This window comes from Pangasianodon hypophthalmus, chromosome 2 (assembly GCF_027358585.1).
Source record: "Pangasianodon hypophthalmus isolate fPanHyp1 chromosome 2, fPanHyp1.pri, whole genome shotgun sequence".
Classification (NCBI taxonomy): Eukaryota; Metazoa; Chordata; class Actinopteri; order Siluriformes; family Pangasiidae; genus Pangasianodon; species Pangasianodon hypophthalmus.
Genome location: NC_069711.1, coordinates 21,928,626 through 21,956,444, shown reverse-complemented (window position 1 = coordinate 21,956,444; position 27,819 = coordinate 21,928,626). Strand labels below are relative to the sequence as shown.

Genomic DNA, 27,819 nt, shown 5'->3' with positions numbered 1-27,819 from the left:
TGACCAGGAGTTTTGTGGCACAAAAGCCAACGGATCAAATGATTTTTTTCTCAACTGTGAGTGGAAAAAAATGCCTGTGAATGACTGTTGCTAGTGATGCCATTTGAACTTCGTTCTTAAAAAAGAAGAATGAAGTTTGATTAATGCAATGGAAAAGCTCGCTAGAAAATGAAATGTGCGTGGCAGTCTGGGAAAACCAGTCGGATGTCGCTGTGGCTAAAATCTGGAAAATAGCTAAAAATGACAAAAAGTCACCAAAACCGAGTTTTTCACCAATAATATATACTATATTAGAACACTCTACTTTAATGAAAAATAAACATTTACCTAAAAAATGAAATGGAAATGTTTTTATTTAGGCTATTTTCTAACCTTGGCTTTCTGCCTGCAAAGATCATGTTGTGTAAGGAGACAGTTTAACAAATGCAGTTGTTAAAAAAAAAAAAAAAAAAAAAAAAAAAAAAAAAAAAAAAAAAAAAAAAAAAAGGGAAAAAAAAGTCTAAAGCTATCTAAAATCTTGCTAGCTAAGTGTGATTTCCTCACACAGTGAATTTCACAATTTGCTCTAGTCTTGGACAGCTGTGTGTCCTGGTGAAAGGGACAATAAGCCTAATCGATTTAGTGTAATCAGATATTGACTCTCAAAATATCAGCGATGCTCCTGTGCGATTATATCAGCACCAGAGAAGAGTGCTTACACGCTTTGTACAGGTGACAACAGACAAAGATTTAAAATGTTTAAATGACCTCATAAAAAGACAATAACAAAAATGTAGCCAACCGAACTGAATTAATCAGTGATTATTTCTCCACCGATGAGTGAAGAGACGCTGCTGAGGCTCGTGTGTAAATGTCGAGATATATTTTTGACCTCGGCTGATGAGATGGAGATGGATGTGGATGATGCTGATAGTCAAAGTGAGCACTCATTTCCTGTTGTAAACTTATAATTCTTTAAAAATTTGTTTTGAATTGGAATGAATTGCAATTAAATGCAAATTTGTCTTCACTTTTGGAAAGAACCAGCTTTAAAATTCATAAATTTACACTAATTTCAGTTGAGGAATGCCTGCAGTTTTCAGAACTATATACAGTAGAAAATGGAACCATGTGAAAGGTTTTCCCAGGCTGCCACACGTTATGGTTTGACTGGCAGCGAGTTCTCCATGATATACTATGGCTGATGAGATACTTCCTTCCACACTTCCTTCCTTCATCAAGCATGAAATCAAACCCTAAATTACTGATGTACTGTTTCCTGTAGATGTCAGACAAAGTTACTGCAGATGCTTAAAACTGTCTGTGTTGGACTGCTTTGACCTCTGATCACTTTACTTGCTGCTGAAACTCAAAATCAATGCAGAACTTTTGTTAAGCTAGCAACATATCACCATTTTTGTGCTTTAAGACAGACTTTACACCCTGACTTAGCATCAAACTGTTCAAACTGAGTTCACACTGAAATTGGCTGAGATATGGAATCTTTTTTCCCCCCTCTCTCCTGACTTCCTTCTAAGAAGCCCATCTTTCTATAGCAATCTAATATTACACCTTCCGCTTTCTTCAACAAGTCTTAAATATTCTTAGGTTTGGTTCTCTAACCTGTGAGAGTTGACCTGGAGCACAGGTTTGTAGAGCTGTGGGATCTTCCTGTTAATGAGCGGCTGAAGAGCCTCCTTCAACCTGTGGTAATTTCTCTCCAGCTCCCGCTGATATTCCTTTTGGTCAGGACCTATCAAACTCTTATTTTTGCGGAGGGCGTCTTCACACCTAATAATGAACAAATAGAACAATGGGGTTCGCTTAAATTACACAAAAAGAAAAAACCCAATAGATGCATTTGTTCCCTGGATTGATTCTGTAGAATTTAAAGTTCGATTCATGTCAGAGATTTAGTCTTTATACCGCTTGGTGAAGTCTTTAAAGCAGAGTCTCAGCTTGTTGTGGTGTCTGTAGAGTTTAGGATCACTTGGAATTTCAGACAGGAAGACCTGAGCGACCTCAAGAGGACCCTGGATAAAATGTACATAAAGTCAGTACATTACAGCTAGTTGTGCTGGTATAAGAAAATAAACAATGACAGGATGTGAGATTTGGCCCAAAGTGAGTTACTGCTCTACCACGAAGTTACAGCAGATCCTGACCGGTTTTATTCTTCTTAAACCACAGCAGTTTGACCCTGCCTGCCCTGCTGTTATTTCATTTCTCATTGCGCATGTGAGTGAAGTGTAAACTACATTGTACAAGAGATCCTTCACTGCAGAACCAAAAGTCCAGGGGGTGGAGCTGGATCTGATCTGACTGCCCCTATAAACCTAACCTCTAACCCCCCTACCCCTAACCCCCTACCCCTAACCCCCTACCCCTAACCTCTACGCCAGACCAAGCTGTACAACACGAAACAACACGCTGAGTTGCCTCCAACCCCTGGACCTTTGGTTCAACACTGTCCAGGTAGGCGGAGCTAGATCAGGTCCCACTTCACCCCATGGACTTTCTGTTCCGCAATGAGGGGTACTTGCACTGTATTAAACTTTATTTATAATCATCATATTTTACAGTATTCTGATTATGTATTAAGTGTATGTACAGTAATACTACTCATTACTCCCTCATGGTTAACAGTCATGTCACTTTCTTAAGTAAACTGTATTATACATATATGTATATAATCAATCCAGTTTGACTGTCCCCATCCCCATGTTTCAGTGACATGCACAAGGACTATTCGAAGTAGAAGTAGCTGTTGTATTTTTCCCCACTGGTAGAGCTTACTAACACATACTGTTTCTACTGGATGGAAAATGACTGATGCCATGCCGATGTGAATGTATATAATCACCTGGTTGACTGTGGTGCCCACAGACCCCTGCAGCACCATCTGTAACATCTTGGCATCAGCTGGATCCTGGTGAGTAGCGAAGGCCAGTTCCTGTGTCTTCTTCTGCATGTCCTCAATGGCCACCTCAATGGGCATGGAGATGATCTGAGCGCAGCGGAGAAGAAGAGAAATGAAACGTAAAGCTAAAAGGGACAGGGTTCTACAGGGTAGACAGCAGGGTTGTACTCAGGTTCTACCTCCTCCTTGTGAATGATGTTGATGCGGGTTTTGATGTAGGGAAAGGCGTGGCTGGTGGTGAGAATGGTCTTGCGTTTGTACTGCTCGTGCAGGTCTCCGTGTGCGCGGCCATCTAGCGTGAACGGCGTGCAGTAAACAAAGCGGCGCAGGTTGTAGTTCTTGTCAAAATACGTGATGCGGTCCTTCATCTCGTATGTGTCGAAGTACGGTTCCACATAAGTGATCTGAATGAAAGCCTGTAACAAACGCATCAGTCATTTCACATGTAGGTTTGCGTATGTATATGCACTAATATACAGTGCACTCTAGAATTATTGGCACCCTTCATAAAAATGATTGGATAAAATAAATACACAAAAACAATGTTTGAACAAAAAAATCATTCTTATTAGTACTTGTTAAAAAAATAATACTACTCTTCTTGGATCATACACCTGTTGACACTACTACAAGAACATACAGATGGAGATTTAATTCTGCACTGTTACATAACAACATTTAAAGATATATTTAGAAACCAAATTGATTTGGTTTCTTGATCAATCCCCTGGAAGAAGCCTTGTAACAAAAGCCATGGATATAAATGCTGCATTCAGGGAGCTCTACCTGAATCTTTATACTTCTTGCAGCAGCTCTTCTGAGGTAGAAATGAAAAACTTCCTCGGAGGACCTTATATTCCTGTTCTTAATGAGAATCAAAGTAAGCTCTTGGTCTCTCCCATACCAGAGGATGAAGTGATGATAAATCTTCCAATAGGAAAGGCTCCAGGACCTGACGGGGTTCCAGCCAAATTCTTTAAATGTTATTGTTCAGAATTAACTCCCCTATTAAAGGACATGTATGAGGAGGCTTTCGACAGAGAGGTGCTACCCCCTACTTTATATCAGGCCTCGATCTCAGTAATTTAAAAAAAAAAAAAAAAAGGGAAGAACCCAACTGACTGTTCCAGATACCACTCAATTTCATTGATCCCACTGGATGTCAAAATAGTTTAAAAATAGTTTAGCTAATAGTTTAAAAAGAGCCAAAAGTCAAGGTTTTGCGTCAGTCATTACACCTGATTCGCAGAAGACAGTGTACAACATCTAGCCTAGTTATAGCACACTTATGTAAGTGTTATCAGGAGAGGGATGCAAAGGCTGTTCAGTGGATACACAGGTTCTAACGGTATGCAAACATCTGCACTCACCTGTATAATAATGCTACTGCACCTTGACCATAAAGGTGTTGATACACACGACAAACATACCTTATTTGGATCCAGTTTACATTTGTCCACTGGATTCGAGTCCTTAATGACTTCAACTTGATCCTCCCCAAATCTCTCCCCATAGAAACCCTAAAAATGAGAACAAAGTCTATGGGACAGTGTAATACAGCGCTTCTTAAAACCTTTTTGACCAGTGACCTCATTATACGCGCCCAAAATTCTTGCCAACATTCACAGCACATTACTGAAAATAAGCGCACAATACTGAAAATGACTTTCTTATTTAAACAATAACATCGATTTTAAGTGTTATACATCAAAGAAGGAAAGATGGAACATGAGTTCTTTATATTTGAACATTTAACAATATTTTTAAGAATCATTGTGTGGAAGAGTCCACAACTGCAGGCGTTCTGCACTTACTGCCTGTAATGAGAGGACTGGGATCGTGCACCGCACTACAGCTTATTAAGCTCAGGAGATTTAGTCAAAAGTGCTCACTTCACCTTGACTGTTCCATCCAACCTAGATCACTACTATGATTTGATGAATACAAGAGCACTAAACCCTGCGTCCCATAAATAAACGCAAGCAAATGGCTGGGTTTGTCGAGTTACTCTGGTCCACGCTTTGCATTTCACATAGTATTTTCAGGAGATTAAAGACCATTTTATACCGACAGCATAGCAGCCTTATAAACATGCATTACTATAAGATCACATAATTATTACAAAATATTCCATAAATCAATTTATATGCATTTTTCTACATTGTAAGTAACAGCTGGAAAAGAATTTCCACCTCCAGCCACATCTCAGGCAACTGCAAGTGGGGTCACGACCCTGAGTTTGTGAACCTATATGAAACTACCAGGTCACGCACCCATTAAAGAGAACACACAGAGATAAGTGAGGAGCTTCCAGCGATCATGTACCTCAAGCCGATGTGAGATTTCAGCCAGCTTGGTGATGGCCGGCTCTTTGTACACAAACTCCTGCTCGTCCAAGTCACCAAATTTAGAACCATAAAATCCAACTCTGAAGTAAGTACCAAACATGCGCTTTCCATCCTGCAACAAATTCAGCAAACAGAAATAAATCAGCTTTGCACAATTCTATCTCTACTCTTACTATAGACATCGTTATCAACCATTTCACTTCATCACTTAACCATCATATCTCTAAACTATGATCTTTATGATATTATAAGCTGAACTCTAGTAAACCCTGGGCCATGGCCAGTGTAAGGTGAACTTGAATGAGAGGGAAAAAGTTCATGTTGACTTGGCACCAAGTTATCAGACCTGGTAAACATGCAAGATAAACGCTGTCTGGTAAATTTAATGCAATAAGGAGCAGAAACATATGCACACAGTGAGGCTTCCACACACAGCAAATCAGTACAGTATAGACCTGTATAATGTATCATAAGAAACTGTTACAGGTAGTAGAAAGGAGGAGATTTAGAATTAATAAAATACAGTCATCTAATGTTTATCTGTTAGTCCCTATACAGGCATGCTTTATTCATTCTTATTATAGTTAAATCTTAAATTTTATATAGTTAACCTTCATGTAATAATCTTTATTTAGTTACAGGGTTCATCAGTGGGTGGGTTCGTTCTTGTGTTCGTGTGCTCGTGTAACACCCTTAGCAAAGCTTATTTTGCACTTGAAAGTACTGATTACTAGTGGTGGCTGGTTTACCATGAGAAATGAGATGCACCTAAACATACAAACAAATAAATACAAAAAAAAAAAAAAAATCATGTATTTGCTACTAAAATGTTATGGTATTACGATATGTAAGTATTTCTCGATTTGACATTGCTGTATAAGAAGTGGGAGGCGGTGGAGAGGTTTTTTTTTGCTAGCTGACATTACTGAATGTTACGTAATTTAGCTAACCTGTGTTAAGTAAAATCACTAACTACTCAGCTAGTTTCACAGCACGTTTAAATACAAACAGCAATGAGCTCTATTTTTCCATTAGAAATTTGCTAAACATGGAGTTAAGGTAAAAACAAATGCGTCAGGGACTGAATTAGCGATTGAATTAGTAGCTGACGACCAGAAATTGCATTTCAATACACAAACAAATGAAGTATATACACTGGCTTTATCTGCCAGCCTTATTGACTTCTCCCAACTTTTTTCAACTGGCAAAGACATGCATGTCAATGTCCAATACATCCATCAATACAGCTTGAGAACAGTTAGGTTAACCTAACTCTCAAAATATTGATATCAGAGTAGCCTTTAAAACACTGAACCATACAGAGTGTACTGAGTACCAGTGCAGGGAAGGAGACAGAGAGGAGTCAGACGGTATAGTGGAATAGGCTGTATTAAGAACATCTCTGTAATATAAATGAACTGAACCTTCAGACTGTAGCATGTGGAGAGACAGTAAGTGTGGGAAGTGATGCTGGAGAGGACAGATACGGGGGAACAAGGCAGTGGGACAGCATGCTTAGGTGTTACAGATTTGCAGTGGAAAAAAAACAATAAATATATTTCACCAAAAACTATGTGGAAATGTCTAGACTATTCTGCAAAGATAATGCTGGGTAAGGAGCCAGTTTAACAAATAAAGTCTGTATTTGAGAATTTTCAGTTCAGGAAAGTCTGCCATTTGCAGAACTATACAGTATATAGTGAACTATATATAGATATATAAATGTCAACATCTGAAAGGTTTTCCCATGCCACCACATAAATATCAGCAGGTCATCAAGTTACTACTATTATTCAAATTCAAATATTAAAATTCCACTCTGAAATACAGGATTTATTTACTCTTTACTCTGTAAATCACATGTTTCCAGTGGAGGAAATCACACATCATAAACTCCTTTCTGCTTAGATAGATCAATCAACATGGCAAAAAAAACATGAAAGGTCAGCTATCTGGTTCCTCAGTCAGTCGTCTCACTATTAAAGTAACAGAAATGAAGCCTCAAACTAGGAACTTACCACAAGACATTATAATTAAAGTGGGAAGAGGAGGGATCACCAACCGGGGGAGAGGGGGGATAAAAAAAAAAAAAAAAAAAGGAGAGAACAGAACATATTTTATTCAGGGAACCATGAACGTCTTGGAAAGACAAATAAAAACAGAAAGCAAAACAGCAATAATACTTAAAACTCAACTATTACTTAAAAAAATAAATAGAGAATACAAAAAATCCCAAAAACAGGACACATGCAGGATGCAGGGTAGAGCGTGGGATCAAGGAAAAAAGCAAGCAGGAAGGGTTGGGTGAGCACGGGATGGGATTCAGGAACAGTCCAAATTCCTGTTAAATGAGGAGACAGTATCGTGCCAAACTGTCAAGGAGTCATGCAGAGAACCATGAGAGACATGATGTATTAATAGCAATTCACACACAAACAGAAATCAATACTCAGGGGTCGATTTAGTTCTAAATAAAGAATGATGGTCAGTGAAAAGATCCAAAAATGTCACAATGGACCACAGAGTAATCTTTGTGGTGACATTCTTCCACAGAAGGAAAAAAAAAAAAAAAAACATGAATTTGACATTGTTCCTAATTTTCAGTGTTGCATAGGCAGGCATAAATCGAACCCTGTGCTTTAGGATGACTGTAGTGAGGTCACATCGATGCCAGTGCTGATGAAAGACAGAAAGTGTGAGGGAGAGAGAGATGAGGCAAATGAAGTGATGCATTCATCGACAGTTCGTCATTAGTGTCACACACTGGCTCCCATGCATGTGGCCTGCTGAAACAAGCAATGTTAACACTGCTTCTGTTCAGAAGAAAAAAAAGGGAGTGAGAGAGAAAAACAAGGAAAAGAGAAAGACAGAAAGAGATGGAGGGATGGACTGAGTACAAAAAAAAAAAGAACAAGACATCAATAAAAAGGTTAATGGATCGATTTCACAGCAGAGAGAGCCAGGATCAATGCCCACCGCTTGCACATGTGGGTCAAGCATTAAGCATGAGGTTCACCACCTACCTCCCAGCCAGTGCTCTGTGTGACAGAAAGAATATAGGACAAATCAACACACACACAAGTCACAGTCACACCCTCTATAAGCTCAGCAGGACTCCCTCACCACTATGGGAAGCCACTATTCTTTCCCATAGAACCTTCAGAACACTGCATGCACTATTCAGGGTGGACAAATCACTAGCCTGGGTGCCCAGGACAAGCAGATTTTGGCTCCAGGCTCTTAGTTTTTTTTTTAAATTCATAGTTGCCCAGAAAGAAAATAAACCCTACATCTTAATAACTTTTACAAAATGAAAGTTGTCGTTTGGTTTGTATTAGGCTTGTGTGATAATGATTTAATCATCTCTATGTGATATAACAATGCCACAATATCCAGTGACGTTTACTATCGTACCAGACCTGCCTTGTGTTCTGTTAAGGTTTATGCAAGATATTTTGAGTTTATAGTACGAAATCTAACAGTACACGTTCAACATAGCTAACAAGCATATATTTATTAACCACCAGCTAACTTTTTTTTTTTTGGGATGCCAAAAGTTTTGGTTGAGAAAGGCACTTTCTCTTTTTTTGGAAACCTTTTTTTTTTTTTTTTTTTGGTGAAATTTTGACCTAAAAAATACTAAATAGGTCTACAGTGAAGTGTCAAATCCAACACTTTACAAATAATGTTAAGGAAGATGATATAATTAGAAAGTGATTAAATATGGTTTTTTTCCCCGCTCTTCTACACAGGTCAGTGCTCAGACCTACAGTGCAAGCTTCTGAAACTCACCACTTGCTGCACTAGGAACATACAGAATAGTTTTTACGAGGCTGATGCATTAAGGCGCTTAGATGACTTAGAGAATCTTATGAGAACCAATAATATACTGCTATGTGGAAAGATTTACGAAACCAATCAAAATAAACTGCAGCGCAAAGCCGTCATATTACGCACGATACGCCATCTCACAGTTAAAGATATCGAGAGAAAATAAAGCTAGACAGGCTCAACAATGATTTTACTTGTGAAACAGGAAAAGGAACGTTGTATTTCATTACTGAGATGTTCGCCAACAACTTTCTGACTTTTCGTTCAAGGTCACAAACATTTCATAAATAACATTAAATAATGTGCCACATTAGAAACGGTATCAGTAGAGGACAATAACTATGGTTACATAGTCATAGACTGTACGGTTCACGTCTGTATTTCACGTTGCTCACCACTTTTTAGCCTAGTTAATTAGGTTTCTGGGCAACCGCAACAAAGCGAGCAGACTGGAGTTTCCACTTCCTGAGTGGGCTGAATGGGTTAGCTAATAAATCTATCATTTGTCCACCCCTGCTATGGTACATATCATTTATAACCCCATAAGCATGCAAGCCTAATGGACTTCCATCATCTCATGGGAAACCATGATTCTGTCCCAACACATGCAGAGCCCCTTGCATAGTCACTCTGGAGCTGACACTGAGTGTGTTAACACCTGCTGTGTGTGCTGGTGGAACAGACAGGCATATGAATGTGCTTTCACAGGACATCTCCATGCAAGAATGAACATCTGCCCAGTTTAAACAGTGTACAAGTATGCAATAACCCTACACACAAAAACACAGTTTAGTGGACTAATATAAAAACATATTTACGTGTTGCATCATGTAAGACATTATGTACAACGTTAAATGTGTAGATGACAGTACGAACATGTGTGCAAGCATGAGTGAGTACATACGACTAAATAAACATGACTTCATTTCTACATTGACATTGACTTGGTGAGATGTTTTGATATTTGAAAGCAAAGTCCTGTTGTTTTAAACTGAAATGGCCAGCGAGTACAATGACCTGACTTTTACAGGATAGCACTGCTACCAAACAGTGTGAGCATTTACCTGGTGCACTATTTTGCCAAAGGCCTCCTGCAGTTTACCATGAATGGTGGCCAGCTTCTTGGCATCCCTGTTAGCTTCATGAATAGGGATGAGTACCTTGTAGACTTCGTTCACAGCCTCGTACATGCCAGCCTGCAGACGGAGAGTGAAATCAAGATCACTGAACTAATGATCACCAATAAAGTGTTCACACAACGCAGGATACAGAATACTGTGTACTACGTTGGTTACTGAGAACAAAAATTCCTAGAGAGCATCCTGATAGTCATCACTCTATCATTTAACAAACAGCACCACATTCATTATCAAAAATCTGCTATGGATTTATCCTGATTGTTCTGTGGAGTTACCTATACAGCCCTGCTACTATTGCTTTTTTTATTCTCATAGGACTACATATAAAACATGCACTGGCATTTGAGAGACAAAAAAATGGCAAGTATGAATGCAAGCCTAAAAGTTCTTTGTGAAGTGCACTTCCTCACCATAGAGAAGGAGGCAGCAGCCTGCTCCAACAACCCCACCAGCCCGGCTTCTGTGAAATATTTCCCCGAGCAGATACCCTCCTCATCCGGAGACACGACATCATCAGATACAGCAGACTCCTCCAGTACGTTGGAGGAGATATTCTGTTGCAGAACAGAGGGAAAACCACTAATAAAACCATTCGTTTGCAGAAATGTGGAAGGACCGCTCAGGTCAGATAAAGTACCTGGAAGGTGACACAGCCCACAGGCAGGTACTTGCGATCCTCCAGCATGCTGAGATATTCAGCTACCAGGGCAGCGCTGTGGACAAGACACTGAGCCGCCTCTGCGTGGTTATTCCTCTCCGAGTGCTTCCCTGCCATGTTCTGTAGCCAGGTCAGTCTTAAATCCGGGGACGTCTGATAACCCTTAGCAATTCTGTTACACACATGTTTTTACATTTGCATTATGGCCAACATGGTTATTTGCATATATTTCAAATGAAACTCCCAGAATTTGAAGCTTCTCCACAGAACTGAACAAATTTAGTATCAAAATGAAGCGCAAAGAAAGCCAGTAATCCGACCTGTACATCAGATCAATAAGCATCTCTGGATCCTCTTGATGTTCCTTCATCTTTACTGTGTCTGACAAAATCATATGCAGGTTAAACACCAGGTCCTGAACCTAAAACGCACAAAAGCATATTATTCATGAGACATTTTTTCATTAATATTGCATTACATTATTACTTCTGTTGTTTCATAATAAAGTTTAGAAATGTAAAAAAGGGTGTGGATCTGGATTATAATTCTAACATCTCCATAAAAGTACTAATTAATTTCAGAGGTGTATTTTCAAGAATATGCGTCTTTTTTTTTTTTTGGTCTGTGGGGTCAAATGGGTGGCAGTTCCCACTTGGCCAATGGAGTGCATGATACCTATTATACATTTTTCTGACTACTTTTCAGAATCTTGAAGTTTTTTTTTTTAATTTGTTTGGATATTCACACCACCATGTGTAACACACTTTTGTCCACTGGTGTCCAACAAGAAAAACTTCTGAACACCATTTTTGCAAATTTATTGACAAAAAAGTACTACTACTATCTTTAGCCAAAGCTTGAAGTCTGGCTTTTGACACCTGGTCAGGGAATGTGGTCTCTCGGAGCTCCAGGTCCTCCTCAGCATAGGTCAGGATGGTTTTGAGCGAGCGTCTCAGGAACTCCTCGTTAAAGTTCTGAGACGTGCCAACCAGAGACGACAGAGACATGGTCACCTGCATTTTCACTCTGGCAAAGTTCTGCAGGACATAGAGAGATTCATATCATTTAGTGAGGTTCAGGCACAACCTTGAATAATTTCTCGAGTTGTTGTGCACTCACGTTTCCAATCTCAAAGTTCTGTCTCATTAGCAGGTAAAGTGAGGCGCTTGCGTGTGACCTAATGGTGCCAATGCTACTGCTGCAGTTCCTCAGCAGACGCAGACACAGATCAGCACACTGCTCTGTCTCCTCCTCAAACAGCAGCTCTGGGAACTAAAAACACACATAACACACCAATCACCAGAGAAATAGTAGCATGCACACTGGTGTTTATACCATCACACGCGTTTTATGACTAAACCTGTGCTCACCTTTGAGACGAGAGCTCTCTGTGTCGCGAAGCAGTGCTGAAGATAGAGGGCACTCTGGTTGCATGCCATACTGTGAAGCAGGACTTTGAGGACACCTCCCAGAATGCTCTCCTTCGACTCGGTCACAGATACAGTCTATACAGAGCATAATCATTACTTGTAAAGATTACAGCTCACCAAATTAGGATTGTAAATCTAGCTTTTTGTGCTTTAAATATTTACCTGCACTATGATTTCCAGAGTGTCAAGAATGATGAGGTTGGCCTCGGTTGCCAGATTGCCGTCTATTAGTGCCTCATGTTCCAGCTCTGCCCTGGTTCTGCAAAAGGGCGAAAACAGAGAACACATTCAGAATTGTTTTATGCAGTGTGTGAGAAAGGCAAGGACCCCGTGAATGCTAAAACATCCTGCACAAGCATTCAAGGTCATGTACACAGAGGATGTGTCACTCTGTATACAGATCCAATGACACTAAAGACATACTTATTGCTCACAAACTGAGCACAGGTGATTCAAGGTAATGCAGATACAAAAGACTGCTCAGGCATCTTCCATTGTAACGGGTGTACAATGGGCCTAAGGGGAAGGAGATGGTTTATGAGGACTTGTATAGATTTATCTAAGCTTACAAACCTATCTATCAAGGCATCATGGCTCCTCCTACTGCGCTGAAGGCTTTCCTTAAACCTGCACAGCACACCGCTCATTCAAAACAAGCCATACACAAACTTCAACAGCATAATTGTTGCAACACAGCGAGGGGAGAGCCAGCAACCAACCAATCACCCCTAGTGCAGGAGGCGTCCATAAAAAGCACAAATAAGTGGACCATGGATACGGGGGTAGGGTAGGGTTTGCAGGGAAAAAAAATCAATAGTCTATACTCTGCACATGTGGAAGCTGGATTTGGAGTCCAGCAATTCACACTGGCTTTGAATAAAGAATCTGGGGTTAGTGATGCAGGTAGACTACAGTTAGTATAACACATGGGCACATGTTAAGAAAAGGGAGAAACAAAGACAGTTTAGTCACTTATCTAAGCAGAAATTCAAGATTCAAAGTAAGGCTTTGTGAAAAAATAGCCTAAAATCACAAGCTCTAACCATAATTATGTAATGAATATAACATGACCGGACGTGCTGTTACAGAAAAAAGTGAGGCGGTGTTACTGTTGCCACCCTGAAGTTTATCATTTTCCAATAAAAGCATGTCCTGAAGTGTTTCATTCACTTTATACCACAGCAATTTGCCAAGAGCAACATTTGTTTATGTATTAATGAAGAGCATAGCACACATTTTCTCCATGTATAGATACTTTCAATTTTTCAATTCAATTTTCAATTCAAATCAGTTCATATCACTTACATTATAGCAGCTATAAACTGTCGTTCCCACACCAGCCTCTCTTTCTTTCTTGAAGTTATTAAGATAAAAATACTGCAGGTTTTTAATGTGCAAAGCTGTCTGTCCTGAAGACTTTCCTGTGTCTGAAGCTTTACCTCAGACGGTTACAAAGCACTGACAACACACTTCTAAATCCATTTATGTGGAGTGTCCACAATACAAGTCCCTGTGTAATTTGTTACTATAGAAACAACAATGTATTAGAACAAGCACATTATTATTATTATTGTTATTATTATTATTATTACAGCCAGCACTACTGTCAGATCTGCTACAGAAAACGAATCAACGCCTTCGGACCAATCAGATTCAAGAATTCAACAGCACTGTGGTATAAATTAATGATCAATTCTATACACATACAGTTTGGCTGTTTTATACCGTTTCCTTTTTTACTGTAATGATTTATAATCACACTATCCAGTGTCACCCAGAAGAGGGTGGCTTCCCCTTTAAATCTGGTTCCTCAAAGTTTCCTCCTCATGCTGAGTGAGTTGTTTCTTGTCACTGTCGCATCTGGCTTGCTCATTAGCGATCTAGATCTAGGCCTTGGTTTCTGTAAAGCCTTTTTTTTTTTTTTTGCTGCAAATCCCTATTATCAAAAACACTGTATAAATAAACTTAAGGAAGTCAGTTTTCTCACCCACCACTAAAGTATGCCTGCTGATTACGGCTTTCCCGATTCCAGGAAATTTGTACAGTCGAAGCTTTAGATTTTGCACTTTAACTGGAATGTGTGACCGAATGCTGAGGACCTCATCACTGTTTATAATGTTACACAAAATAAAGTATCTAAAAAACTGCCATGACATTAAACTTCTCAGGATAAAATAATGCAGTAGATCTTTTTTTAAGGGACACTTCACCAAAAAAACACTACAGTCTTTTTATGGCAGATTTCTTGCAGAACAAACTGCAGAAGAATCAAATATCAATCAGTTGAGAGCAAAATTCTACACAGAAAATAGAGTAATTTAATTTATAGCACAAAACATTTAGAGCTTTGGGTTCCTTCATTATTATAACTAACAACAATAGTTAAATAGTGTATGTTCAGACTTTTATACAATAAATCTCCTGTTCACAAGACAGTCCTAGTTTGACTGAGTATCAGTGTATAACAGTGGTCACTGTATAATGTTGCTTGCTATAATGTGGAAAAATGACTGAATCACACCACCCAAGCAGCCACCCTTTTCCTTCCCAAGCGCACACACACAAACACACACACACACACACCATCACAGAGCAATCCCAGTTACAAAGACACAGCAGTCCAGCTTCAACCAGAGCACTTTAAGCATGAGGCAAGAAGAGCGAGGGGGCAGGGAGAGAGGGGGCGGTCCTTATACTCAAGGGGGTTAGCAGAGGGAGGTTGTTTAGATCACACTTCAGTTGTACAATACCTGACTGATCTGTGGCCCCTGGACACATAGTACATGAAAGAACAAGGTCAAATGGAGGGGTTATTCCACACCAAAATAGTTAAGGGAGTACAATGTGTAATGTTCTCGGTACTGAAGGGACACAGGTGGGCCATGATTATAAAATAATGAATAAATGCATTAAATAAAGATATAGGACATATGAACCAGCACATAGTTCCAGGACATATGAACCAGAACTGTTACACAAATAATAAAACATGACAAGACATGCTGTTATAAGAAAATAATCAGTGACAGGGATGATTAACTTTACCACCCAGAAGTTTATTTTCCTATAACAGCATGTCCTGATGTGTTTTATTCAATCATACACCATAGCAAAATTGTCAAATGATTATAATTTGTATTTATTAAATTTTTTTATCTATTTATAGTTACATTCAGACATGTTAGTTCCTGTTATCACTTAACAGCTATAAGTAGTCGTTTTCTCACTTTCTCCTGAAACGAATAAGACAAAAAAAATTGCAACTTGTTTCCAAGAAACTAAAAATCACAACGTCCCCAGTTCTTTACAATGTTTCTTCCCAGAAAGCTTCACCATAACGTTTTTTTTATTATTATTATTATGTGAAGCGTCTGCCATACAAGTCTCAATGAATTACAAGGGAGAGTCAAATAAAATATATTTGATAAAATATTTTTTAATTTGCATAATTTTTCTATATCTATTTCTTCAATTTCATTCACTGCAAGTGCAATGCAGTGCTACCTGGAGATTTGTCTAGAAGGAAAATTCATCTGGTTCCTAATTTATGTCACTTTTAACCTTAAAAACTTTTAAGATTTTCATCTGACTCAGTCAGAATTTATTTTTTGTATAATTATATTCTTTCTGATTTTATTTTTTGCTTTATATTCTATGGATAGAATGTGACTAATGTGACTAACTAAGATGTCAGTTTGTAATTTGTAGCTGGAAAATAAAATGAGCAAAAAAGAAAAAAGCTAAAAGTTTTGAGCGGTCATACTTGTCCATCTTTTCACTGTTCTGGCGCCAGTGTGTCATGTCTTTCCTCCAGCGCAGATTCTCTTGACTGCCAAACGCACTGCCTGAGGGACTCCGTTCTGAAAGAGAGAGAAGCTTCAGTTTCACAAAAAAGGCTGTTTAGATATACTGAGCTGTATTTTTTTTGTGGAAGAATAAGCAAAACATGTTGGTATAACACTGGAATATTGTTATTTTAGTTGAGGATAGTTGTCATTTTTGTGGTGTGAAATTAACACACCAGCACCGATGTGGTGGATGGGATGAGACTTGCAAAATCTGCCTATGAAGCTGTATAACCCACTTCGGTCCAAAAATAGCTCGAAAGTTACCGTTTCTCAAGGTCCTCTCTTAAAGAAAATGCAATGCCAGACCCATATTTTCCTGACTTTTCAAACTCAGGCTTGAAGTCCAGTTGATGTACACATTTAATATCATAGAAATCAATATAAATAGGGTGTCTGACTGAATTACTACATAAATACAACTGCAACAAATAAGAACGAATAATTCAGTTGTGCCTACTGAATGTGCATCAGACACTTAATGGGTCATTATATCTGGAACATATATACACATATTTAATAGAACATATATATACATATTTAACAGAAACAAAAGAATTTCTTAAATCTATCCAATTTTTGCTTTCATAAAGATGAGGAATTAACCAGTATAATCTAATCCCTATTCCCAAGAGGTTCACAGATATGGCAGGACTCAAAATGAAAACAAGAAAACAAGTTGTTTTAGCCATCTGGTTATTTCTACCACTATAGTCCCAATGTGAAATTCACAAGTGAAATCGAATCAGCTGTCTTTGTGAAAAATGTCACTGCGCGTGGTTTTTAAGGGGAGTTAGATGAGATGATCTGATTGGATATTATCATACCTAATCAGACCTCTTGATAATGCATTAATTCTAACCCAACCCCTTTTTGCAATTACATCACTCATAGTCAGGTTATCAACCGCTAATAAAGAGAAAACATCTGCTACAAACAAGCTTACTCATTATTTCCATAACAGTGTTAGAATGAGAAACCTCCAGCACGGACCTAACTGTCCTCGGCTGCGTCGCACCATCTCCTGCCTGGCTCCGATACTGCCCAGGATGGCCTCCTCCAGCTTGGCCTTCATGTCTTTAGATTTCTTAAAGGTCAGACTGTTCATGCGCTCAAATGCCTTCTTTCCCTGCATGAATAAAAAATGGGCCTTTTTGATGAGATGGATGAACAGAAGAAAAAGACGGTTAATTTAATTTCTCATTATAAGTATTGTTACGGTGTAAATTGAAAATTACAATCCGAGTTCACACTTTGATTAAATAAAACATGCTGTTACAGTGATTTTGTGATTTAATGTTGTTGAAACTTCACCTTGTACTCGAAGCAGGAGACACAGAGGTAGAGCATGTCCAGCAGGCGGTTGAGCTGAGACACAGACAGGTCAGTGAACCACTTCTGCAGCACCAGCTCGTCTGCGTTCTTCAGCACCCACAGCAGACAGATGAGCAGACTGCGGCTGGACTCGGGAGAAAAGGTACCATGCTGACGGGTGGCCTGGGGAGAAGAGAGAGAGTGAGACAGCATGCTGAAGCCAGTGATGTCGATGGCCTGCCATTTTTATTTATAGTGGCTAAATTTGAATCATTTAAGCATGTAGTTTTGCCATGTTAAAAGAAAAAAGAAATACAACTGAAATTAATGTCACAGTATATCGTGGCAGTGTGAGAACAGTGCTGTTGAATTCTTGATACTGGTTGATTAATTTTCTATAATAGCAGCTCTGACAGTAGTTCCGGCTTCAAGGCGAGTCACTGGTTTATATTAACGGACTTGTTGTTAATATGTTATCATTTCTATAGTAACGAACGCTCCACATAAACATTTGGAGAACTTTTCTGTGAGGAGACATTTGTTTAATATTTATGGAAGGAATCTCGAGTGTCAGCCCTTTATAACAGAGGTAAACATAACTATATATGGATAAAAATACATTATGTTATTTAATAAAAGAAATTTGTAATCATTGGTAAATGACTGTGGTATAAGAGGAATAAAACGTGTGCTGTTATAGGAAAAATAATCAAAGATGGGGTGATGTGATTGTGCCTGACCACACAACCCTAGTACCAAGCAGATAACAGACAGATAAGAATGAAAGTCAGTTGTGTCATGCTCCTCTCCCAGGCTCGGTTACATCACCTACCTGTGGGTTAAGCAGGAAGCTACTGGGCCGTGACATCTGAGGAACAGAGGTCCCTGCTATTGCCATGGCTACGCTCTGACTGATCATGCTATTGCCCTCAGCTTCCTGTTCGTCTACTCCAAGACGACCCCACTGGTTATGAGACTCTGTAAGAGAGGACAAACCAAAACCACATCAACAGATTACAGTACACTGTAAACCGATGCACCACGATCTACACATTCAGCTGTTTAATCCAGTTAGAGTTACAGCGACATGCAGAGTGTGCAGCTTGAGTGAAATCGATTTGGGGCTTCCTACCAATCACACCTACCATCAATAATCATGTCATCTCACATTGCTTTATGCAGTGTGAGTTTCAACACATTGCATGCACTTCTAGCAGACATCTGACAATAACAGTCAGTAAGAAGCTCTTGAATGTACCTGTGAAGTCATGGAGCTGAGGCAGGGTCTCCATGACGATGCCAATGAGAGGTAGGTAGAGCATGGCGACCCTGGCTTTAACCTCAGGGTCAGCGTAGCGTGGGTCCGAGTCATGACTGGATAGTAGGTTATGGACCACACTGATCACCTTCTTATGCAGGCCAAACATCCTACATGCAAAGACAAGTTCGAAAGTTGTCCATTTTAGTCAACAATAACAGGCACAGATTAGCATATTACTATATTGCAGCTTTTTACAATGTAATATGTTAAAGTTAACTTCTCATTAACAGCTGAATAATAAGTGGCACAAAGAGAAAATAAGTGCATATGATTTGTCTGTTGGATGTTCACTGATTTCCAAACACTTTTGAGCCAGACAAGCTAGTAAACTCATTTCATGCTGATAATGTTTCCACAAAGCTGTTTTTCCACTGGACAAAAACAAGCAGAACTTCAGGACAAGGATGCCTCCACCACCACCAAGTACAGTCCTTCTCGTTACTAATATTATGCCTCAAATAAAAATATAAAATATATGTTAAACAAGATGGAAGCTGTTGAACAAAACTATTTCAGACATTCGTCCCTGCTGTGACCTTGAGCCTGGTTGGATCAATTCTAAATCTAATCAATTCATCTGCTGGTTACAGTGATAATTTCACATAATTCCTACAAACATTCAACCACTCATTCTTGAGATATTGCACTAACGAGAATCCCGGACAGACGTAAAAATAATGGAAAGAACAGAACTTGGGTTTTTAGGTCTAGTTCACTTTCCACCAATTTGAGAGACAACTGGAACAGTAAAATGACTGAATTATCACTACAGTGTACATCAATGCCATTGTTATGGTCAATAAGGAAGATGCAATAAAATTACAGATGAGAAAGGTTTCAAAATAGTTTTTAAAAAGTTAATGAATAAATGAAAAATTCTCATCATGATTAATGAAATTAATCTTCAGTATCAGCCACAAAATTTTAAATGAACAACTAAAGTAATGTAAGTTAAAATAACATGAAATATCCCTCTAATCCTGGGCCACCAGTCAACATTTTAATTTTAACTGATTATTGAGTTGCACTCCGTAATCACCAGAAAAGAGAAGGTTGTGCTGTGTTCAAGTCCTGAAAAAAAAATCAATCTTTGTGCTTTTTTTTTTTTTTTTTTTTTTTAAAAAGAAATGTTTCTTACTTACACAGCTATCAAATATTCTGGAAAGTAAAATGGGAGTTTTGCTTTTGACAGCACACACACAACTTCAATAACCTAGCCTACTGCTTTTCGTTTAAATTTTGTATGCGTGTGTATGATGTTACAAGGAAACCATTAAGCACTGAATAGTGTTGTTATCCCCACCCCGTAATCCCTTAGTTCTTATTAGCCCCAATCTTGAGCAGGTAACAGAAAACAGCTGAAACGTTTAGTACTGAACTGGTGTTTTGGTACTGTACAACATGTTTACAGATATCAGACAGGACAGGATGTAAAGCACAGAGATGAAGTGAGATGAGGTGAGACGAGACACACACCAGTGTACTGACCCATCAGCCTCTGGGTCCAGAATAACGGCGAGTTCACTTAGAATCAAACCAGCCAGGTAGTGCTGTTCTCTAAAGGGTACTGACAACTCAAACATGTTGGCAATCTTCTGGTCCTGCACGTGGGTGGAGAAGCCAGAGCTCTGGGGGAAAACAGAGAGAGATAAAGACAGACACGAATCAGTTATGTACTGCTATCACTGTGGTTGGTGCACTTATAGTGTCCTTCATAATTATTGGCAAAGATGGAAAAAATAAGCTAAATAAAAAGTAAGATTTGTTTGATTATTAGTTTGATCTTTAAGAATCATGGAATAATGCAGAGATCTTTCCATAAAAATCTTTTCAGATCCTTCCTTGGTTTTGCATTCCCATCAGTTTCTCACATGGTATTAATGCGATTGAGTCAGATCTGTTCACACCAACTGTTGATTCTGTGGTTGGTGTATTTTATTGGCAATAATTCACTGGAGCTGACTCTTCCTGTGGCCGTGTTACCTGTGAGGTGGCAGAGGAGACGGAGGGAGAGGGGGAAGCTGGAGGAGTGAGCAGACTGCAGGGCAGGTTCAGCGTGACGTAGTGCTCATGGCTACACACGATCCTGAGGAAGTCGAGCCTCAGAGACTCCAGAGTGGGGTTCTGCAGAGCGTACAGCTTAGTGGACACCTGGCGGGAAAGAGAATCGCTGTCCTTAAAACTGCACTGTCCTTGAGAACTAGAACCAATAAACAGGAGGTCGTGACCTCAAATTGACCAGGAAGTTTAAGAAATATTTCCAATTACTTTTACATTTCCATTTAAGCGTTGAATCAGAATTGGAAACAGACTACAAATAAAGCGTACCTGTTTCCAGTATGTCTTGATGAGGGTGAAGACGAAGCCCCTGTCCATGACAGACAGCAGGTCATTAAGGAAGAAGGCCAGGCTTGTGTTGAGCCTCTCCACCAACTCCAGATCCTGGCACAGCAGAAACAGAAAGACATGCTGACTGCAAATATCCTTAAGCAGTCTAAAACCTAAGACTATGACATTTTAATTTAAAACCATTCAGTCCTTATTATTCAGTGCCTCTAATCTGAATGCCATTTCCAACAATTAAAACGTCTTCATTAAGCTCAGATAGCCTGGTATGTTCATGCGGGTGATTACGCAAGAATAAAAGGCGATGGGATGTGCCGTTACAGGACAAATAATCAACAAAAGGGCAGTGTGATGTGGCCCTACGTGAAACAGAGTTACTGTTAACACCCTGAAGTTGATTATTTTCCAATCACAACAGGCCCCAAAGTGTTTTACTTCTTTTACAAAACAAAAAATTTTGCCACGATTACAGTTTTTTATTTGTTAATGAATGACACATCATACAATTTATCCATTTATAGTTACATTCAATGTTGTGGAACATTCAAGAAACAAGTTAGATCATTGAGTTATAACAGCAGTAAATACTCATTACCTCACCAGTCTCTCTTTTTTCTCCCTCTTGAAAACAATAAGACAAAACTGGTGCTGCTCATGTTACCGAAAACCGTTAAAGTGCAATGTCCTTAGCCAGCTTTACTTCTGACTGTTACAGTGTTCTGACACTAGAGACTCCTTCCCTACATGTTACACGTGTAAACTTCCCTATGTCACATGATTACACACTTCTGTTTATTTAATAACATGGATTATCAGTCTTAGATCATATGGAACGTCCACCACAAGTCCCAGTTGTTACTACAGATACAATAACACATTACAACTTGCCTTGCAGCCGGCACTTCTGTTAGAGCTGCTGTTATAGAAAATGAATCAACAACTTCTAACCAGTGACATACCAGTGGTGTGGTATAATTCTAAAAATGAAATATAATTATACGAATTATATTCTTATTTTTACAACATTTGCCTGCTAAATCAAGTTTGTCAAAGAAAATCTACAGTATGATGTAATAGCAGATTCTGTTACCTTTTGGAAGCGCGAGACGATGTCCCCTGCAATGGTGCTAACCAGAGCCGTGATGTCGTCCATGAAGCGCTCAGGAAAACGGTTCTTCCTGGGAGACTCCAGACGGTCAGTGAAGTACAAGTGGTGGATTATACTTTTAACCTGAAAGCAGCAAAGCAGCAGATTTAAGTTCATATACAGTGATTCTACAACAAGCAAATCAAGCACTTTGTTTTCCTGGTAAGAAAGATAATAGAATAATCTACCAAATGAAGCCTGGGGCCAACAACATGTACGTAAGTGAAATCCATTCATTTTTAGTGTGCAGGAAGTGATAAGTGTAAGAGGAGCATTACAAGGCAAACCTATAGCATAATGAAACCTATTTTAATTGCGGTCATAATTTTGGATTATTCAATTATTTAAGTAATTAAAAGTGACAAAGGGGTAAAGTGACGATGTATACCTACAAAGTGCAGAACAAAGTGTAGATACAGGGCTCCCACACATTCTCACAAATTTCCATTGTTGTTGGTTTTTTTTTTTGTTTTTTATGTTTTGGTTAAAAATATTTGCTACAATTCTGCAAACAGATGATGTGTGTCCAATTTAGAGCTTAGGTATTAAGTTCATGTCTTGGGCCACCCATCCTTCACATGTGTCAACTCCTGTGCATGTAATCGTTGGGTTTTTTTTTTTGTTTGTTTGTTCCTTCTTTCACATTAAACCAGACTTACTTTATTAGAAAATCTGATGATAGGCAAATGAAAAAAAATGAAAAAATTCCATGACTTTACCAAAACCCAATTTTTTTTTTTTCCAGGTCAGGAAAATGCAATTCATTACCTATAACCCATAAATTCATGAATTTCAGGACTGCAAACTCCATGTAGATTGTTAGACTCTTAATTTTATATATAATTGGCATGTAAAAGACTGACATTCAGTTAATGTGATGAAAGACCAGTCTTATTTTATTTTCAGTCAGAGACGTAACCATGTGAAGGAATGCAGGCTAATAATAATATATGCTTAGATTCCTTAATATAAAGAACATCGTATGTTACTTTAAAAATAATAAAACGCAATAAGACTAATAATTATGAGTAAATATCATGATTTTAGTACTTGTCAAAAATCACATGATCGTCATTTTACCCATTATTATTACGCATTATATTAATTCTTACCATGAGCTCAAAGAAGAACCAGGCTTGTTGAAGAGCTCCTTCTCGCACACTGCCACTGCTCACCACCCACTGCAGTGCCAGTTCCTCATGGAAGAGCTAAGGAACACCAGCAGAGCATCAAAACACCATCAGCAACCAGCCATTCACCACAAACACACATTTCAAAGAGAGAACTAATTAACACACATTACTGTGTTATAACACTACTATAGGAAATGAAACAGGCCTTTGACATAATCCCTTTGGCTGCTGCAAAAACAAAGCCCTGGATTAATTCGGAACAAAATATATATTCACATACATTTGGTTTCACCAAACAGCAGGAGTGTTATATCATTCCATCACCAGACAGCATTCACAACGAGACACACAAACAGCATCCCACACTACCACAACCACCACACCAAACACCATCCAATCAAGAGCCACAGACAAGACACAGGCGGAGGGGGCGGTCGAGGAGGCGGCTGTGGCTCCTCCTCCACCATGTCGGGTCTCTACCTTTTTGGTCGGCAAGCGTCCTGTTAAAGTTTGCAAGAAACTGGCGCTCTCAGTGTGCGATGACATGCGATTGCCACTGCGCTCCATGGCCTATGGGTGGGGATGAATGGAAGGGTGACAACAGATTAGTGTGAAGGACAGGAGTGTGTGGTGCCATCTGCTAGTCAGATAGACACAACTACACGCGCACACGCACGCACGCACGCACACACACAAAAAGATGGAACAAAACCTGGTAACACAGCACGGACTCTCATATTGTATGCTGGCATACTGTAAAAGCTATCAAACAACTACAATAATAATAATAATAATAATAATAATAATAATAATAATAATAATGTTGAATTAAAGCAATTACTGTAATAGCTACAGTTATAATAATAATAAAAATACAATTAATTTAAAAAATAGTAGAACAATTACTAAACTTGCGAGAGTGGTACTGTCCAGTAAGACAGTACACTCAGATTTATATTCTGGAGCAAAGATTATCTAGCTTTATCATATTATACAGTAACAAATAGTTTTCAGAATTTCTATAAAACAAAAACTGAGAAAACTGAGACACGAGTAAACTATAAGTAACTGTAATTAACTACATTTCACAGGACAAACACACACACACACAGATCCAAAGACTATTTGTCTTTTATTCACACACACACACACACACACACACACACACACACACACACGGTTTACATGCAGCATCTCATGACATGCCGTAGTGAGAGAGAAAGTTGGATTAGTGCTTTCATGGCCATGCAGTGCTCACAGTGTGATGAAGGCAATGTAGAGAGAGAAAAATGGAGAAGAAATATTTAGCAGTGGAAAAAAATGAAAGAAGAATGGAAACCATATGAACGGAGGGAACGACAGAAAATGGATGAACCGCTCAACCACTTTGATTGTAAGAACTACAGTCAATTATCGTGATCCAAAACCAAGACACCGATTCATACTAATTTTATCCAGCTGCACATTAAAGCCTGATTTATGCTTCCTTCTGAACGAGTTTTCCAAAGCCTTCAAAATGCCAGGAAAGCTTTTGGAAAACTGACCTTCCAAAACCAAGTCATATAGACTGGCTGCTCAACTGTGCAGTGATTGTCCAGCAGCTTCGTCTCAGACGACCTCGCATTTATCTTGCCAGAGCAGTGCTGGGCAGTAGTCATTAGCTTAGTAGTAATTAGTAATCTATTAGCTTGAGTCGATTTCCCACAGTGAGGTAGAGGTGTCATCACTTTGGCACTAAACTTTATTTGTTAACTGAGTAATAGAGATAAACGCTATACTGTTTTGTTTTCTTAACACAGCCTGCACCATCATAGTGTACACTACATTCTGAAAATATAATAAATGTACTATTTATCTGTGCTTGGTCACTAGTTGATCATATAGCTTAACAAACTCTGTACTACTTGTCATTAGGGTTAAGACACTTTTCTCTTTCAAATAAACACAATGAAGCTGTTTCTTATCATTCTGTTTTCTAAACATGAACCAGTGAGGCTCCTGTAGCAGATCCTCTGTTGTGGCTCATCCAATCACACACATTTATGTAAATTACTAGCATTTTGTCAGAGACTAGCTAGAGGGTTAGAGACATTTGGAGAAGTTTCATTAACTTTCATAGATTTTCCATGTTATTTACCCTCACTGGTCTCATTAGCTTGTTTAAAAAAAAAAAAAAAACAGAACATGACGTATATAGATAAATGAAGTATGCGGTTCTTCTGTCAAATTCTTCTGTGTCAAATTCAAAGCAGATGTTAAGGGTCTATGGTGCTAGTCAAAAATGATAACTTGAAGTATCGCTAAAAAACAAAACATAACTACTCTGACTACGTCTTTATTATAGCCTGTTAATGTTTAAATATTAAAAGGTAACTGTTCAGCTCTTGAGTGGTGCAACAGAAACGAGTTCCCCCATCTTAAGTTGGAATCATGGCGATGCCACAGCCATCCATGAGTCAAGGGAGCAAAACTGGCTATCCCCTGACAAGCACAGCAGCACTAGCTGGTGGTGAGTGTTTGTGAGATCATTTATGCAGAAGAGGGTAGCCAGAGTGTGTTACGCTGCCCTGTGATGCAGCGTGAGCAGCAGATTGAAAAGATGCAGTTGGCTTGCTTCATGTGTCTCAAGGAAGCAAGTTTTAGCCTTTACCCTCCCCAGCTGTATGATAGGGGAGAGCTGGCTGGTGGGTGGAATTTGGCAGGTGACCAAGTGTGTGTGTTTGTGTGTGTGTTTGTGGGGGTAGTCACCATTTAGTAACGTAAGTTGCTTATCTGGACCTTTGTACGGAAAGAATTTTGTCACTGGAGATTTACACATTTTTGCTGACTTGGCTTTAGGCCAACAGATTTTTACTCAGATGATTCAGGACAGGCTTTTAAATATATGTTTCAGCAACATCCTTATCTCAGTTGAAGCGATGCCATTTTGTTTAAACAGAAAACAGAGCTTTTTCCCTATCCTACCTGCTGTTTAATATTCCACCAAAGCTCCTCCAATTGTCCTGAAAGACCATGAATGCTCAAGGCTTTGAGAGACTTTTCTAAAGCTGCTCTCAGAAGCACTTCTGATGAAGCATAAACCAGGCATAATATACCAATAAACCAGGCAAAGTGACAGCAGTCACTTTACATTTAGATTTCTTTCAAACCTAATCAGCCTTCTTCCATGACTATCCGTTATTGTAAGTTTGCAGGAGAGACGATAAAAAATCCTGAAATGGCCTCTTTCTTCATTACGCTGATTCTGATTGGACGGAGTAGCCTGGTAAAAGAGATTCTGAACCTCAAAAGCATTCACTCTCGGAAACACATTTTTTTTTAAGCTGCAGTTGGTATTTCTTGATGAGCTGCATAGATGATGACGATCAAAATGCACTGCTTGCGACATAAGTCTACGGCCATATCAGACTTATGGGGGTACGCATGCCTGAGTACACTGCATGCAACAAGTTAAAGGCTTGTGAGAGTCAGTATGTTTTCTACCAGGCTGGTGGTTGAGGGCTATGCTGGATTAAACCTACAGGATCTGTGAATACGGAGCAGGAGTTGTTGGGTGAGGACATAAAACCTTTATAAAAAATGTAAAAAATAAAAATAAAAATTAATTAATTAATTAAAAAAAGAAAGAAAGAAATGGGGGTGTAGTTTTTTGTGTGCTGGACAGGTAAGTGAGGTGATTCTTTTTCTTTTTGTTTTAAGGGGTTGGATTATTTTTTTAATGACCTGCACAGTATCGGATGCCGAGCCAGGGCTGGTCCCCCAGGGGCCACTCTTGCAGCCCATAGTGTGCACCCAGGAGTTGGAGCGATCTAAGCCCTGCGAGCCAAGGGGGAGGGAAGCAAAGGTGTCACGGGCAGGAGCAAGCAAGCAAGGGAACAGTGACAGGTCAAAATTTACAGGTCAATGCCATGGGTAAACAAAAGGGATAAAAGTCATTCAGTTCAAGTCAGCACTTCAAACATCCGACACCGAGCTTTTTCAGAAAGTAGGTTACGTTAGAATGTAAGTGATTAAACAGGATTACAGATTTAGTTTTTTGAAAAGAAACAGATTCAAATTCATACATTGCAAGTCAACAATGCAGGAAAAAGAAGTTAGATCATTGTCTTTTATGGCTGTACGATCACTTCAAAAAGATTAGGCAAGCTGAATTTTGCTATTCATGGCTAACTGAACACAAAACTGGAAACAGTTGACAGCATTTAGAAAAGACCGCCACATCATACACGGACCTAAGAGGATAAAAGCGGAGCATGCATAAACAGGAACTGGACATCACACAAAATAAGCTGAGCATTTCTTGCCACACCAAAGCAAAATATTAATGTAATACAAACGTTATCTTATTTTCCTGACCATATATAACCTAGCTTTCTGCATGGAGAAAGGGCTTGATAAATCTTTGTAT

At 39.0% G+C, this 27,819-nt stretch overlaps 1 protein-coding gene across 26 annotated transcripts in view; it reads right to left on the bottom strand.

The window, feature by feature from the left end:
• Positions 1 to 27,819, bottom strand: part of dock7 (dedicator of cytokinesis 7) — a 63,520-nt gene that overhangs the window by 815 nt on the left and 34,886 nt on the right. For 3 of the 26 annotated variants that reach the window (XM_053230669.1, XM_053230653.1, XM_053230655.1), the window contains exons 23-51: positions 27,135 to 27,227; positions 23,892 to 23,981; positions 23,391 to 23,486; positions 22,222 to 22,362; positions 21,114 to 21,227; positions 20,769 to 20,936; positions 20,262 to 20,413; positions 18,723 to 18,892; positions 18,297 to 18,442; positions 17,465 to 17,647; positions 17,144 to 17,300; positions 16,069 to 16,165; positions 15,056 to 15,073; positions 12,879 to 12,932; positions 12,468 to 12,564; positions 12,246 to 12,380; positions 11,995 to 12,147; positions 11,754 to 11,912; positions 11,196 to 11,296; positions 10,855 to 11,047; positions 10,628 to 10,771; positions 10,143 to 10,274; positions 8,271 to 8,285; positions 5,225 to 5,350; positions 4,330 to 4,419; positions 3,079 to 3,315; positions 2,843 to 2,986; positions 1,906 to 2,012; positions 1,603 to 1,770 (exon numbers count right to left, since the gene is read on the bottom strand). In XM_053230669.1, the coding sequence (XP_053086644.1) occupies positions 1,603 to 1,770; positions 1,906 to 2,012; positions 2,843 to 2,986; positions 3,079 to 3,315; positions 4,330 to 4,419; positions 5,225 to 5,350; positions 8,271 to 8,285; positions 10,143 to 10,274; positions 10,628 to 10,771; positions 10,855 to 11,047; positions 11,196 to 11,296; positions 11,754 to 11,912; positions 11,995 to 12,147; positions 12,246 to 12,380; positions 12,468 to 12,564; positions 12,879 to 12,932; positions 15,056 to 15,073; positions 16,069 to 16,165; positions 17,144 to 17,300; positions 17,465 to 17,647; positions 18,297 to 18,442; positions 18,723 to 18,892; positions 20,262 to 20,413; positions 20,769 to 20,936; positions 21,114 to 21,227; positions 22,222 to 22,362; positions 23,391 to 23,486; positions 23,892 to 23,981; positions 27,135 to 27,227 (3,680 nt within the window). Of the gene's footprint in view, positions 1 to 1,602; positions 1,771 to 1,905; positions 2,013 to 2,842; positions 2,987 to 3,078; positions 3,316 to 4,329; positions 4,420 to 5,224; positions 5,360 to 8,270; positions 8,286 to 10,142; positions 10,275 to 10,627; positions 10,772 to 10,854; positions 11,048 to 11,195; positions 11,297 to 11,753; positions 11,913 to 11,994; positions 12,148 to 12,245; positions 12,381 to 12,467; positions 12,565 to 12,878; positions 12,933 to 15,055; positions 15,074 to 16,068; positions 16,166 to 17,143; positions 17,301 to 17,464; positions 17,648 to 18,296; positions 18,443 to 18,722; positions 18,893 to 20,261; positions 20,414 to 20,768; positions 20,937 to 21,113; positions 21,228 to 22,221; positions 22,363 to 23,390; positions 23,487 to 23,891; positions 23,982 to 27,134; positions 27,228 to 27,819 lie in introns of all 26 variants that reach the window. The other 23 variants (XM_053230659.1, XM_053230662.1, XM_053230676.1 and 20 more) reach the window with 19 other exon arrangements.